The sequence below is a fragment of the Salmo salar genome, unplaced genomic scaffold (genome assembly GCF_965601325.2).
Source record: "Salmo salar unplaced genomic scaffold, fSalSal1 ptg000519l, whole genome shotgun sequence".
NCBI classification, from domain to species: Eukaryota; Metazoa; Chordata; class Actinopteri; order Salmoniformes; family Salmonidae; genus Salmo; species Salmo salar.
Genome location: NW_027675407.1, coordinates 1000065 through 1015848, shown reverse-complemented (window position 1 = coordinate 1015848; position 15784 = coordinate 1000065). Strand labels below are relative to the sequence as shown.

At 44.9% G+C, this 15784-nt stretch overlaps 1 protein-coding gene across 1 annotated transcript; it reads left to right on the top strand.

Moving 5' to 3' along the window:
* Window positions 1-278: 278 nt before the first annotated feature.
* LOC145876218 (tripartite motif-containing protein 16-like) lies at window positions 279-15478 on the top strand. The gene is made up of 6 exons (XM_082972012.1): window positions 279-1048; window positions 1482-1577; window positions 5963-6196; window positions 7527-7686; window positions 7812-7871; window positions 8103-15478. The coding sequence occupies exons 1-6, from the start codon at window positions 452-454 to the stop codon at window positions 8615-8617; spliced, it is 1662 nt and encodes a 553-aa protein (XP_082828138.1). The 5' UTR covers window positions 279-451; the 3' UTR covers window positions 8618-15478.
* Window positions 15479-15784: the final 306 nt, after the last annotated feature.

The following is a 15784-nucleotide window of genomic DNA, read 5'->3' as shown; positions in this document are numbered from 1 at the left end:
CGGCTATTACCTATCTCTGCTCTCCTGCGTCTGACTTCACTGCCACCAGGTCCGCAATCCTTACATATACCACACCTCCTCAGGCCTTATTGCTTATTAGAACACATAAGTGTATTATAAGGCATTAAAAAGGTCATTAAAATAATTATAATATGTACTTCATAGAAACTGTTACCCTTTATATTCTAATAACTCACATTTTAAGATTCATTATTTCATTTATTCCATGTTAAGTGCTGAAACCAAGGAACAAGACTATTTGTCTCCCTCTTGCTGTTGCATGCAGTTCCTCTCTCTCTTCCTCCCTCCCTCTAACCCCTCCCTCCCTCTAACCCCACCCCTCTGGCAGAACCAGGAAATCCCTCCCCCTCCCACAAACTCTCTTCTGAGGAAACGAAACTGATCTGAGTCTCTGTCTCGTCTGTCTGTGTGAGAGTGAACAACCGTCCAAATGGCTCAACAGGGAGTTCTGCTGGACCAGGACCAGTTCTGTTGTTCTGTCTGTCTGGATCTACTGAAGGAACCAGTCGCCATCCCCTGTGGACACAGTTACTGTAGGAGCTGTATTGAGGGCTGCTGGGATCAGGATGTTCTGAAAGGGGTCTATAGCTGTCCACAGTGCAGACAGACCTTCAGTCCAAGGCCTATTCTGACAAAAAGTAACCTATTGGCTGAGGTGGTGGAGAAACTGAAGAAGACAGGACTCCAGGCTGCTCCCCCTCCTGCTCTGTGCTATGCTGGACCTGGAGATGTGGCGTGTGATGTCTGCACTGGGACCAGAAAGCAGAAAGCCCTCATGTCCTGTCTGGTGTGTCTGGCCTCTTACTGTGAGACTCACCTCCAACCTCACTACGAATCTCCAGCTTTCAAGAAGCACAAGCTGGTCAAAGCCACCGCACAACTACAGGAGAAGATCTGCTCTCATCATGACAAACTGCTGGAGGTTTACTGTCGTACCGATCAGCAGTGTATCTGTTATCTGTGTACAATGGATGAACATAAAGGCCATGATACAGTGTCAGCTGCAGCAGAGAGGACTGAGAAACAGGTAAGACCAGAACAACTTGTTGGTGACTGTCTGATAAACAAAGAATTAAAGATACAGTAGGAACTAAGGCTGTTTGAATATGAGATCATTGAAATGAAATGAATCCTCAGCAGAACAAATATGAACACAAACCTTGAGTATATTGATATGTCAACCCAGATTCTCCAGATGTATCACCATTTTATAATGTCAAACACTATTATCATTCTGAATGCCCTTTTATGAGTCCAAAGTTCAGTCTCAACCTGTTGATACATGTAGTCCTACCATAAAAACTATAGTCATTCACATAGCAACAAATAAATATCATTTAGTAAATGGACCATCCATTTTTTTAGATCTTCCTCTCTATGGGCCCTATGTCACATTACTATACTATTGATCTACTGGACTAATAAAGCTTGATAGCTCATTGAAGAGTGATTCTCCACAGAGGCAGCTGGGGATGAGTCAGCAGAAGGTCCAGCAGAGATTCCAGGAGAGAGAGAAGGAGCTGAAGGAGCTCCAACAGGCTGTGGAGTCTTTCAAGGTGAGTATTGTTGACCAGAGGAGACACACCATTTCACCTGTCTCCTCCAGTCAGAGAGAGAGAGAGAGGTAGAGGGGCCCCTATCCAATCCCACTGACCCCACTGTTGGGAACAGGTTGTCACTGCTGAGGCAGTGAAGAAAGTAGAGGAGGATGGGTCAAGGCTGAGGGATCCTGAGAGGATCCCTGTGAGTAGTAGATCTGTGACAGCACAGAGGGACAGGCCAACGAGTGATATATGCTTCAGTAAGGTTGGCTTCTTAGTGTTCATAGCAAATGGTTATCAACTGTACCGCAGAAATGGAATGTAAATCACAGAACAAAAATTGGCTTCTTAGTGTATTTGGTCATACTAGATTTGACTTCAGAAGAGTTCCAGGGTGTGTTGAGTGGTGGTGTCCCGTCCTCCCAGGCCGTTGGCCTGGTGCAGGAGCAGATAGGGTCAAAGTAGTGGAATGGGGTAGTGGGTTTTAATGAGTGTAGGGTTAGTTGGCCTGGTGCAGGAGCAGATAGGGTCAAAGTAGTGGAATGGGGTAGTGGGTTTTAATGAGTGTAGGGTTAGTTGGCCTGGTGCAGGAGCAGATAGGGTCAAAGTAGTGGAATGGGGTAGTGGGTTTTAATGAGTGTAGGGTTAGTTGGCCTGGTGCAGGAGCAGATAGGGTCAAAGTAGTGGAATGGGGTAGTGGGTTTTAATGAGTGTAGGGTTAGTTGGAAGGGTGTTTTTTAGTATTATCATAATTTCCCCTTTTCCCATTTTGTAAATTTAAGGTTAAACAGTTAGCTAAAATAACTTTAAAACAAGATATAATATATATTAATGTTCCACTGGGTAGAGGTGAGGACAAATGTGAGATCAGAGACATTTTGATAGATGTGTGGCAGAAGAGATGGGACTCTGAGCACAAGGGACGGCTTTTATATGCCCTCCAAAGAAAGGTCGGTGGACCAAGGTTCAAAGGTCAGATTAGGAAGGAAGAGGTGGTGTTTCCTCGATTGTGTTTAGGACATTGTACATTGAACTGGTCCTTCCATCTGGTTGGCAGCATGTGAATGGTTTGTGTCTGGAGGGTATTGTCAATGAAACGGTGCAGCATGTGTTGTTATATTGTTGTAAGGATGTTGAAGAGAGGGAAAGATTGAAGTGTAGGGTCATTGAGGTTGGATGGGGGGTTGGATGGGGGAGGGTCTATTAGAAGTTAGTAGGGATCTTTTTTATTTTCTCAGAAGTACTGAGTTAGGTAGGAGGATTTAGAAATGGTGTAAACCGTGATTGAACACACTCCAGCACAGTAGGAGGCGCCATGCTCCTTTAACGTTGGTTTGAGGACCGCCATTATACCATAGAAGAAGAAGAAGTTGGTAACGTGAGGTTTTGTCGTTCGTGAAGAGTGCAGCTATTCTTTTGCCTATTTTCCAAATGTATTTTGTCATGGTGGGAGGGTTTGTTTATCGGTTTCCGCTGTTTATCGGTTAGAGTTGAGGAGGGAGTAGGGTAGTTTGATGTCCTCAACCGAGTGGAGAAGAAACGCTGTCTCTTCAGGTGCGTTGTGGAGAATGGTGTGGAGGAATTATTGATCCTGGTCGGTGAACAGGTGGGAGAGGAACATATACACTCTGTATCCAGAATGAACAAGGCGGTGGTTGTGGTAATGTAAAAGGTGAGTCTTGTTACCCGGCTAGTTACCAGTATGATTTATGTGAGGGGTTGTGTTGGTGCTGATTTCGACAAGAGTAGTGGTGTCTAATCTGCCTCCGTTTATTACCACCGAACAGATCCGTAAAGAGTTGGTTCGTTTTGCTAAATGTGGAAGTGTTTTTCTGAACGAAATTCAAGGTTAAACAGGGGAGGGGTGGTACACAGGGTTTGTTAGCACAGAGGAGCCCAGTGATATAATATTATATATATATATATAATATTACTATATGTCCCAGCTGTTTGCTGTGGTTTTGAAGTAATTCTCTTCCAGCCCGCGTTAACCTTGTAGGTTTACCTCAGGTAACTTATTATTAACTATCCTTGTAGGTTTACCTCAGGTAACTTATTATTAACTAACCTTGTAGGTTTACCTCAGGTAACTTATTATTAACTAGGTTACAGCTACTAATAATGGTAACTGGTAATTTGATATGTGTTGAAATCTGTTGGTTCGTAGACATCAAATAGAGAGAATGCTGCGCAGGTTCACTGAGTTGTAAACCTAATGGATAGGTGGAGATCATTGATTTGTAGCTCTGACTCAGTTGCTACCTCAGATTATGAGCCTATCAAGTGTGGTGAATGAGGTATGTAGTTCCCACAGAAGACCACAGGGAGGAGCAAGAGAGATATAAACCCATACAGTTTATCTCTTTAAATACCCTGAACCTAACAATCAATCTAATGTATTTATGAAGACCTTTTTACATCAGCAGATGTCACAAAGTGCTGTACAGAAACTCTAACCCTACGTATAACCTGTTTTATCCTGAACCCTAATTCTAGGGTAGGGTAGCCTACAACCCCTTTAGAAACTATTATAGTAATAATATTATGTTAGTAAATACCATTATAGTACTAAATAGGTTCTATTGTTATTTTTTAAATAAAACCTATGTATAGTACTTAGCATTTAACTGTTTTTTTGTTATTTTATTATATTTATTATTTAGAGGAGTCTGTCTAAATAATGAAAAGTTAAGTTATTGCCAGACTTTTTAATGAAACCTTTATTTAACCAGGCAGGTCAGTTAAGAACAAATTCTATTTACAATGACGGCCTCCTGGGGACCAGTGGGTTAACTGCCTTGTTCAGCGGCAGAACAACAGAGTTTTACCTTGTCAACTCTGAGGTCGTCTCTGAGAGACTCAATACAACAGGGGTCTCTGATTTCTATGCTGCAGTACTGAGGGCCTGGCAGCTGCTGAGACCCACACGAGAGGAGGGGGGGGTGGTGACTGGGCCGTGGGTCTGGGAGGAACCACTGATCACTGGGTTTGGTGGACCTGGAGAGCAGGGTGGCAGCGTTCTGACTCAAAGCAGCACAGAGGCTACTGTACCGTACGGAGGTGGGCTTAGCGGGAGGGAAGGGGCATCAGAGGCAGGGGGTTGTGGGGGCTGAGAGCATGGCAGGGTATAGGTGGAGGGTGCTCTATAAGCTCCCAGTGCTGGAAAGGTCAGGGGTCATCCAGTGGAGGGTATTACATGGAGCCCTGGACACCAATAGCTGATTGGCTCGGGTTGACCTGGGAGTTGGGGAGGGGTTGTCCGTTTTCTACAATGACAGACTGTTCATCATGTTTTCTCTGTGTTGCCAGGGTAATGCCATTACTGTTTATTTTATTCCACCTTTATTTAACCAGGTGGGCCAGTTGAGAACAAGTCCTTTATTTAACCAGGTAGGCCAGTTGAGAACAAGTCCTTTATTTAACCAGGGAGGCTAGTTGAGAACAAGTCCTTTATTTAACCAGGTGGGCCAGTTGAGAACAAGTCCTTTATTTAACCAGGTAGGCTAGTTGAGAACAAGTCCTTTATTTAACCAGGTAGGCTAGTAGAGAACAAGTTCTCATTTACAACTGCGAACTGGCCAAGATAAAGCAAAGCAGTGTGACACAAACAACAACACAGAGTTACACATAAACAAACGTACAGTCAATAACACAATAGAAAAGTCTATATACAGTTGTGTAAATGAGGTAAGATAAAGGAGGTAAGTTAATAAATAGGCCGTGGTGGCGAAATAATTACAATTTAGCAATTAAACACTGGAGTGATAGATGTGCAGAAGATGAATTTGCAAGTAGAGATACTATTAACTAACTGCTATCTCTCTCTCTCTCTCTCTCTCTCCCTCTCTCTCTGTCCCTCTCTCTTTCTCTCTCTCTTTCTCTCTCTCTCTTTCTCTCTCTCTCTTTCTGTCTCTCTCTCTCTCTCTCTCTGTCTCTCTCTCTCTCTCTTTCTCTCTCTCTCTTTCTCTCTCTCTCTTTCTGTCTCTCTCTCTCTCTCTCTCTGTCTCTGTCTCTCTCTCTCTCTCTCTCTCTGTCTCTCTCTCTCTTTCTCTCTCTCTCTTTCTGTCTCTCTCTCTCTCTCTCTCTCTGTCTTTCTGTCTCTCTCTCTCTCTCTCTCTCTCTCTCTCTGTCTCTCTGTCTCTCTCTCTCTGTCTCTCTCTCTGTCCCTCCCTCTCTCTCTGTCCCTCTCTCTCTCTCTGTCTCTCTGTCTCTCTCTCTCTCTCTCTCTCTCTGTCCCTCTCTCTCTCTGTCCCTCTCTCTCTCTGTCCCTCTCTCTCTCTCTCTCTGTCCCTCTCTTTCTCTCTCTCTCTCTCTCTCTCTCTCTCTCTCTCTCTGTCTCTGTCTCTGTCTCTGTCTCTCTGTCTCTCTCTCTGTCCCTCTCTCTCTCTCTCTCTTAACAGCGCTCTGCACAGGCAGCAGTGGAGGACAGTGATCAGATCTTTACTGAGCTGATCCGCTCCATTGAGAGAAGGAGCTCTGAGGTGAAGGAGCTGATCAGAGCCCAAGAGAAGGATCAAGTGAGTGAAGCTGAAGGAGTCCTGGAGCAACTGAAGCAGGAGATAGCTGAGCTGAGGAAGAGAAGCACTGAGCTGGAGCAGCTCTCACACACAGAGGATCACATCCATTTCCTCCAGGTAACTAAACTGTCTTGTTACATGTGATATGAAATTAACTTCATGTGAAAATATTCATCTCAATCATTATGTTGTCCTCTCTGTCCCTCTCTCTGTGTCCCTCCCTCTCTCTGTGTCCCTCCCTCTCTCTGTGTCCCTCCCTCTCTCTGTGTCCCTCCCTCTCTCTGTGTCCCTCCCTCTCTCTGTGTCCCTCTCTCTCTCTGTGTCCCTCTCTCTGTGTCCCTCTCTGTCCCTCTGTCTCTCTCTGTGTCCCTCTCTGTCCCTCTGTCTCTCTCTGTGTCCCTCTCTCTCTCTGTCCCTCTCTCTCTCTCTGTCCCTCTCTCCCTCTCTCTCTCTCTCTCTCTGTGTCTCTCTCTCTCTGTCCCTCCTCTCTCTCTCTCTCTGTGTGTCTCTCTCTCTCTCTGTCCCTCTCTCTCTCTCTCTCTCTGTCCCTCTCTCTCTCTCTCTCTCTCTCTCTGTGTATCTCTCTCTCTGTGTCTCTCCCTCTCTCTGTCCCTCTCTCTCTCTCTCTTTCCCTCCTCTCTCTCTCTGTCCCTCCTCTCTCTCTCTCTCTGTCCCTCCTCTCTTTCCCTCTGTCCCTCTCTCTGTGTCCCCCCCTCTCTCTGTGTCCCTCTCTGTGTCCCCCCCTCTCTCTGTGTCCCCCCCTCTCTCTGTGTCCCCCGCTCTCTCTGTGTCCCCCGCTCTCTCTGTGTCCCCCGCTCTCTCTGTGTCCCCCGCTCTCTCTGTGTCCCCCCCCTCTCTCTGTGTCCCCCCCCTCTCTCTGTGTCCCCCCCTCTCTCTGTGTCCCTCTCTGTCCCTCTGTGTCCCTCCCTCCCTCTGTGTCCCTCCCTCTCTCTGTGTCCCTCCCTCTCTCTGTGTCCCTCCCTCTCTCTGTGTCCCTCCCTCTCTCTGTGTCCCTCTCTCTCTGTGTCCCTCCCTCTCTCTGTGTCCCTCTCTCCCACTGTCCCTCTGTCCCTCTCTCTCTCGCTCTCTCTCTCCCTCTCTGTCCCTCTCTCTCTCTCTCTGTCCCTCTCTCCCTCGCTCTCTCTCTCTGTCTCTCTCTCTGTCCCTCTGTCTCTCTCTCTGTCTCTGTCTCTCTCTCTGTCTCTCTCGGTGTCCCTCTCTCTGTGTCTCTGTCCGTGTCCCCCTCTCTCTGGGTCTCGGTGTCTCTCTCTCTGTTCCTCTGTCTCTCTCTCTCTCTCTGTCCCTCTCTGTCCCTCTGTCTCTCTCTGTGTCCCTCTCTCTCTCTCTCTCTGTCCCTCTCTGTCCCTCTGTCTCTCTCTGTGTCCCTCTCTCTGTCTTTCTCTCTCTCTGTCTTTCTCTGTCTCTATCTGTCTGTCTCTCTCTCCAGAGTTATCAGTCTCTCTCCAGTATCAGTGTATCTTCAGACTTACCCAGCATCGTTGTCCGTCCTCTTCAGTACTTTGGAGATGTGAGTAAGACTGTGTCTGAACTGAGAGAGAAACTAGAAGACTTCCTTAAAGGAGAATGGACCAAGATCTCCACTACAGGTGTGTTGAAAACAATCAGAACATCAACTTTAGACCATTGAAAGTTCCCTACTAGTCATATACATGTGGAATATGGTATGATGATAACATTCCCTCTCTCTGTCAATGTGTTTGTGTGTCTGTAGTGAATATAGTGGAGGTTGTTCTGCCTCCAGAGCCCAAGACCAGAGAACAGTTGTTACAATGTGAGTCTCTTTATTGTGAAGTAACTAACAGTCTCTTTTTACTGCCACTCCTAACAATCCCTCTAGAAATATATAGCAATAGTAGATCTAATCAAAGACTGGGTATCTATCTGACTCCTCATATTTCTCTGATTTGATCTCTGCTGTGCTCTAATCAAAGACAGGGTAGATACAGTATCTGACTTAACTTATTGTTCTGACTCCCCTCATTGGTCTCTGCTCTTCTCCCAGATTCCTGTCAGCTCACACTGGACCCAAACACAGCAAACAGACACCTCTCTCTGTCTAAAGGGAACAGAAAGGTGACCTGTACAGGCCAAGTCCAACCATATCCTGACCATCCAGACAGATTCACCAACCGGTGGCAGGTTCTGTGTAGAGAGGGTCTGTCTGGACGCTGTTACTGGGAGGTGGAGTGGAGTGGTAATGTTGTTGATACAGCAGTCTCATATAAAGACATCAGCAGAACAGAGAGAGGTAATATATTTGGATACAATAACAAGTCCTGGAGTTTACTGTGCTGTAGTGATGGTTATTATTTCATACACAATAATGTTGAGACTAAAGTATCAGGTCCTCAGTCCTCCAGAGTAGGAGTGTACCTGGATCACAAGGCAGGTACTCTGTCCTTCTACAGTGTCTCTGACACAATGACCCTCCTCCACAGAGTCCAGACCACATTCACTCAGCCCCTCTATCCTGGGTTTAGGCTCTATAATGGTACTGCTGAGCTGGTTAAACTGTAGTAGGGTCCACATAGATACTAGTCATGCTGGTGTAGTCTATAGCTGAGCTGGTTAAACTGTAGTAGGGTCCACATAGATACTAGTCATGCTGGTGTAGTCTATAGCTGAGCTGGTTAAACTGTAGTAGGGTCCACATAGATACTAGTCATGCTGGTGTAGTCTATAGCTGAGCTGGTTAAACTGTAGTAGGGTCCACATAGATACTAGTCATGCTGGTGTAGTCTATAGCTGAGCTGGTTAAACTGTAGTAGGGTCCACATAGATACTAGTCATGCTGGTGTAGTCTATATCTGAGCTGGTTAAACTGTAGTAGGGTCCACATAGATACTAGTCATGCTGGTGTAGTCTATAGCTGAGCTGGTTAAACTGTAGTAGGGTCCACATAGATACTAGTCATGCTGGTGTAGTCTATAGCTGAGCTGGTTAAACTGTAGTAGGGTCCACATAGATACTAGTCATGCTGGTGTAGTCTATAGCTGAGCTGGTTAAACTGTAGTAGGGTCCACATAGATACTAGTCATGCTGGTGTAGTCTATAGCTGAGCTGGTTAAACTGTAGTAGGGTCCACATAGATACTAGTCATGCTGGTGTAGTCTATATCTGAGCTGGTTAAACTGTAGTAGGGTCAACATAGATACTAGTCATGCTGGTGTAGTCTATAGCTGGTTAAACTGTAGTAGGGTCCACATAGATACTAGTCATGCTGGTGTAGTCTATAGCTGAGCTGGTTAAACTGTAGTAGGGTCCACATAGATACTAGTCATGCTGGTGTAGTCTATAGCTGAGCTGGTTAAACTGTAGTAGGGTCCACATAGATACTAGTCATGCTGGTGTAGTCTATAGCTGAGCTGGTTAAACTGTAGTAGGGTCCACATAGATACTAGTCATGCTGGTGTAGTCTATAGCTGAGCTGGTTAAACTGTAGTAGGGTCCACATAGATACTAGTCATGCTGGTGTAGTCTATAGCTGAGCTGGTTAAACTGTAGTAGGGTCCACATAGATACTAGTCATGCTGGTGTAGTCTATAGCTGAGCTGGTTAAACTGTAGTAGGGTCCACATAGATACTAGTCATGCTGGTGTAGTCTATAGCTGAGCTGGTTAAACTGTAGTAGGGTCCACATAGATACTAGTCATGCTGGTGTAGTCTATAGCTGAGCTGGTTAAACTGTAGTAGGGTCCACATAGATACTAGTCATGCTGGTGTAGTCTATAGCTGAGCTGGTTAAACTGTAGTAGGGTCCACATAGATACTAGTCATGCTGGTGTAGTCTACAGGTGAGCTGGTTAAACTGTAGTAGGGTCCACATAGATACTAGTCATGCTGGTGTAGTCTATAGCTGAGCTGGTTAAACTGTAGTAGGGTCCACATAGATACTAGTCATGCTGGTGTAGTCTATAGCTGAGCTGGTTAAACTGTAGTAGGGTCCACATAGATACTAGTCATGCTGGTGTAGTCTACAGGTGAGCTGGTTAAACTGTAGTAGGGTCCACATAGATACTAGTCATGCTGGTGTAGTCTATAGCTGAGCTGGTTAAACTGTAGTAGGGTCCACATAGATACTAGTCATGCTGGTGTAGTCTATAGCTGAGCTGGTTAAACTGTAGTAGGGTCCACATAGATACTAGTCATGCTGGTGTAGTCTATAGCTGAGCTGGTTAAACTGTAGTAGGGTCCACATAGATACTAGTCATGCTGGTGTAGTCTATAGCTGAGCTGGTTAAACTGTAGTAGGGTCCACATAGATACTAGTCATGCTGGTGTAGTCTATAGCTGAGCTGGTTAAACTGTAGTAGGGTCCACATAGATACTAGTCATGCTGGTGTAGTCTATAGCTGAGCTGGTTAAACTGTAGTAGGGTCCACATAGATACTAGTCATGCTGGTGTAGTCTATAGCTGAGCTGGTTAAACTGTAGTAGGGTCCACATAGATACTAGTCATGCTGGTGTAGTCTATAGCTGAGCTGGTTAAACTGTAGTAGGGTCCACATAGATACTAGTCATGCTGGTGTAGTCTATAGCTGAGCTGGTTAAACTGTAGTAGGGTCCACATAGATACTAGTCATGCTGGTGTAGTCTATAGCTGAGCTGGTTAAACTGTAGTAGGGTCCACATAGATACTAGTCATGCTGGTGTAGTCTATAGCTGAGCTGGTTAAACTGTAGTAGGGTCCACATAGATACTAGTCATGCTGGTGTAGTCTATAGCTGAGCTGGTTAAACTGTAGTAGGGTCCACATAGATACTAGTCATGCTGGTGTAGTCTATAGCTGAGCTGGTTAAACTGTAGTAGGGTCCACATAGATACTAGTCATGCCGGTGTAGTCTATAGCTGAGCTGGTTAAACTGTAGTAGGGTCCACATAGATACTAGTCATGCCGGTGTAGTCTATAGCTGAGCTGGTTAAACTGTAGTAGGGTCCACATAGATACTAGTCATGCTGGTGTAGTCTATAGCTGAGCTGGTTAAACTGTAGTAGGGTCCACATAGATACTAGTCATGCTGGTGTAGTCTATAGCTGAGCTGGTTAAACTGTAGTAGGATCCACATAGATACTAGTCATGCTGGTGTAGTCTATAGCTGAGCTGGTTAAACTGTAGTAGGGTCCACATAGATACTAGTCATGCGGGTGTAGTCTATAGCTGAGCTGGTTAAACTGTAGTAGGGTCCACATAGATACTAGTCATGCTGGTGTAGTCTATAGCTGAGCTGGTTAAACTGTAGTAGGGTCCACATAGATACTAGTCATGCTGGTGTAGTCTATAGCTGAGCTGGTTAAACTGTAGTAGGGTCCACATAGATACTAGTCATGCTGGTGTAGTCTATAGCTGAGCTGGTTAAACTGTAGTAGGGTCCACATAGATACTAGTCATGCGGGTGTAGTCTATAGCTGAGCTGGTTAAACTGTAGGAGGGTCCACATAGATACTAGTCATGCTGGTGTAGTCTATAGCTGAGCTGGTTAAACTGTAGTAGGGTCCACATAGATACTAGTCATGCTGGTGTAGTCTATAGCTGAGCTGGTTAAACTGTAGTAGGGTCCACATAGATACTAGTCATGCTGGTGTAGTCTATAGCTGAGCTGGTTAAACTGTAGTAGGGTCCACATAGATACTAGTCATGCTGGTGTAGTCTATAGCTGAGCTGGTTAAACTGTAGTAGGGTCCACATAGATACTAGTCATGCTGGTGTAGTCTATAGCTGAGCTGGTTAAACTGTAGTAGGGTCCACATAGATACTAGTCATGCGGGTGTAGTCTATAGCTGAGCTGGTTAAACTGTAGTAGGGTCCACATAGATACTAGTCATGCTGGTGTAGTCTATAGCTGAGCTGGTTAAACTGTAGTAGGGTCCACATAGATACTAGTCATGCTGGTGTAGTCTATAGCTGAGCTGGTTAAACTGTAGTAGGGTCCACATAGATACTAGTCATGCTGGTGTAGTCTATAGCTGAGCTGGTTAAACTGTAGTAGGGTCCACATAGATACTAGTCATGCTGGTGTAGTCTACAGGTGAGCTGGTTAAACTGTAGTAGGGTCCACATAGATACTAGTCATGCTGGTGTAGTCTATAGCTGAGCTGGTTAAACTGTAGTAGGGTCCACATAGATACTAGTCATGCTGGTGTAGTCTATAGCTGAGCTGGTTAAACTGTAGTAGGGTCCACATAGATACTAGTCATGCTGGTGTAGTCTATAGCTGAGCTGGTTAAACTGTAGTAGGGTCCACATAGATACTAGTCATGCCGGTGTAGTCTATAGCTGAGCTGGTTAAACTGTAGTAGGGTCCACATAGATACTAGTCATGCCGGTGTAGTCTATAGCTGAGCTGGTTAAACTGTAGTAGGGTCCACATAGATACTAGTCATGCCGGTGTAGTCTATAGCTGAGCTGGTTAAACTGTAGTAGGGTCCACATAGATACTAGTCATGCCGGTGTAGTCTATAGCTGAGCTGGTTAAACTGTAGTAGGGTCCACATAGATACTAGTCATGCCGGTGTAGTCTATAGCTGAGCTGGTTAAACTGTAGTAGGGTCCACATAGATACTAGTCATGCCGGTGTAGTCTATAGCTGAGCTGGTTAAACTGTAGTAGGGTCCACATAGATACTAGTCATGCCGGTGTAGTCTATAGCTGAGCTGGTTAAACTGTAGTAGGATCCACATAGATACTAGTCATGCCGGTGTAGTCTATAGCTGAGCTGGTTAAACTGTAGTAGGGTCCACATAGATACTAGTCATGCGGGTGTAGTCTATAGCTGAGCTGGTTAAACTGTAGTAGGGTCCACATAGATACTAGTCATGCTGGTGTAGTCTATAGCTGAGCTGGTTAAACTGTAGTAGGGTCCACATAGATACTAGTCATGCTGGTGTAGTCTATAGCTGAGCTGGTTAAACTGTAGTAGGGTCCACATAGATACTAGTCATGCTGGTGTAGTCTATAGCTGAGCTGGTTAAACTGTAGTAGGGTCCACATAGATACTAGTCATGCGGGTGTAGTCTATAGCTGAGCTGGTTAAACTGTAGGAGGGTCCACATAGATACTAGTCATGCTGGTGTAGTCTATAGCTGAGCTGGTTAAACTGTAGTAGGGTCCACATAGATACTAGTCATGCTGGTGTAGTCTATAGCTGAGCTGGTTAAACTGTAGTAGGGTCCACATAGATACTAGTCATGCTGGTGTAGTCTATAGCTGAGCTGGTTAAACTGTAGTAGGGTCCACATAGATACTAGTCATGCTGGTGTAGTCTATAGCTGAGCTGGTTAAACTGTAGTAGGGTCCACATAGATACTAGTCATGCTGGTGTAGTCTATAGCTGAGCTGGTTAAACTGTAGTAGGGTCCACATAGATACTAGTAATGCGGGTGTAGTCTATAGCTGAGCTGGTTAAACTGTAGTAGGGTCCACATAGATACTAGTCATGCTGGTGTAGTCTATAGCTGAGCTGGTTAAACTGTAGTAGGGTCCACATAGATACTAGTCATGCTGGTGTAGTCTATAGCTGAGCTGGTTAAACTGTAGTAGGGTCCACATAGATACTAGTCATGCTGGTGTAGTCTATAGCTGAGCTGGTTAAACTGTAGTAGGGTCCACATAGATACTAGTCCTGCTGGTGTAGTCTATAGCTGAGCTGGTTAAACTGTAGTAGGGTCCACATAGATACTAGTCATGCTGGTGTAGTCTATAGCTGAGCTGGTTAAACTGTAGTAGGGTCCACATAGATACTAGTCACGCTGGTGTAGTCTATAGCTGAGCTGGTTAAACTGTAGACAGGGTCCACATAGATACTAGTCACGCTGGTGTAGTCTATAGCTGAGCTGGTTAAACTGTAGTAGGGTCCACATAGATACTAGTCATGCTGGTGTAGTCTATAGCTGAGCTGGTTAAACTGTAGTAGGGTCCACATAGATACTAGTCATGCTGGTGTAGTCTATAGCTGAGCTGGTTAAACTGTAGTAGGGTCCACATAGATACTAGTCATGCTGGTGTAGTCTATAGCTGAGCTGGTTAAACTGTAGTAGGGTCCACATAGATACTAGTCATGCTGGTGTAGTCTATAGCTGAGCTGGTTAAACTGTAGTAGGGTCCACATAGATACTAGTCATGCTGGTGTAGTCTATAGCTGAGCTGGTTAAACTGTAGTAGGGTCCACATAGATACTAGTCATGCTGGTGTAGTCTATAGCTGAGCTGGTTAAACTGTAGTAGGGTCCACATAGATACTAGTCATGCTGGTGTAGTCTATAGCTGAGCTGGTTAAACTGTAGTAGGGTCCACATAGATACTAGTCATGCTGGTGTAGTCTATAGCTGAGCTGGTTAAACTGTAGTAGGGTCCACATAGATACTAGTCATGCTGGTGTAGTCTATAGCTGAGCTGGTTAAACTGTAGTAGGGTCCACATAGATACTAGTCCTGCTGGTGTAGTCTATAGCTGAGCTGGTTAAACTGTAGTAGGGTCCACATAGATACTAGTCATGCTGGTGTAGTCTATAGCTGAGCTGGTTAAACTGTAGTAGGGTCCACATGGATACTAGTCATGCTGGTGTAGTCTATAGCTGAGCTGGTTAAACTGTAGTAGGGTCCACATAGATACTAGTCATGCTGGTGTAGTCTATAGCTGAGCTGGTTAAACTGTAGTAGGGTCCACATAGATACTAGTCATGCTGGTGTAGTCTATAGCTGAGCTGGTTAAACTGTAGTAGGGTCCACATAGATACTAGTCATGCTGGTGTAGTCTATAGCTGAGCTGGTTAAACTGTAGTAGGGTCCACATAGATACTAGTCATGCTGGTGTAGTCTATAGCTGAGCTGGTTAAACTGTAGTAGGGTCCACATAGATACTAGTCATGCTGGTGTAGTCTATAGCTGAGCTGGTTAAACTGTAGTAGGATCCACATAGATACTAGTCATGCTGGTGTAGTCTATAGCTGAGCTGGTTAAACTGTAGTAGGGTCCACATAGATACTAGTCATGCCGGTGTAGTCTATAGCTGAGCTGGTTAAACTGTAGTAGGGTCCACATAGATACTAGTCATGCTGGTGTAGTCTATAGCTGAGCTGGTTAAACTGTAGTAGGGTCCACATAGATACTAGTCACGCTGGTGTAGTCTATAGCTGAGCTGGTTAAACTGTAGTAGGGTCCACATAGATACTTCAATAAAAGCCCCACCTCCTCTCGCTCAGCCATTCTAACAGTGGAAGCCAGGATCTGTGAGAAACTATGATAATAAACTGTGAACAATAATGAAGCCATGTTTTCTGTGTGAGTGAGGATTTAATTATTTAATTGTGTGATAACTTTAATTCTGTGATAACTTTATGTAATACATCCTCTGTTTCCTAACTGAATAAACATTTTAACATTGCAGTTGGTTCAGTCTGATCATCTCATGTTGGAACTTTATTTTAACCCCTTTTCACAATTTTTTATATTTATTTTTTTAATGACAAATTGCAGAGCCTCTGTATACATTTTTACACATTTTTCCCCCACTCTCTACTTTGTACAATGACAGAGAAGTGGGACTCTGTCGTTTTTCTGACAAGTTCTCTCATTGATCTCAGGTTCAGCCACCAGGGGGCACCCACCCTCCATGAAAACTTTCATAGGCTCTCTTTCACTCAGTAATCATGTAACAAGTCGACAGGCTCCCAGAGGCAGGGCAATCAAA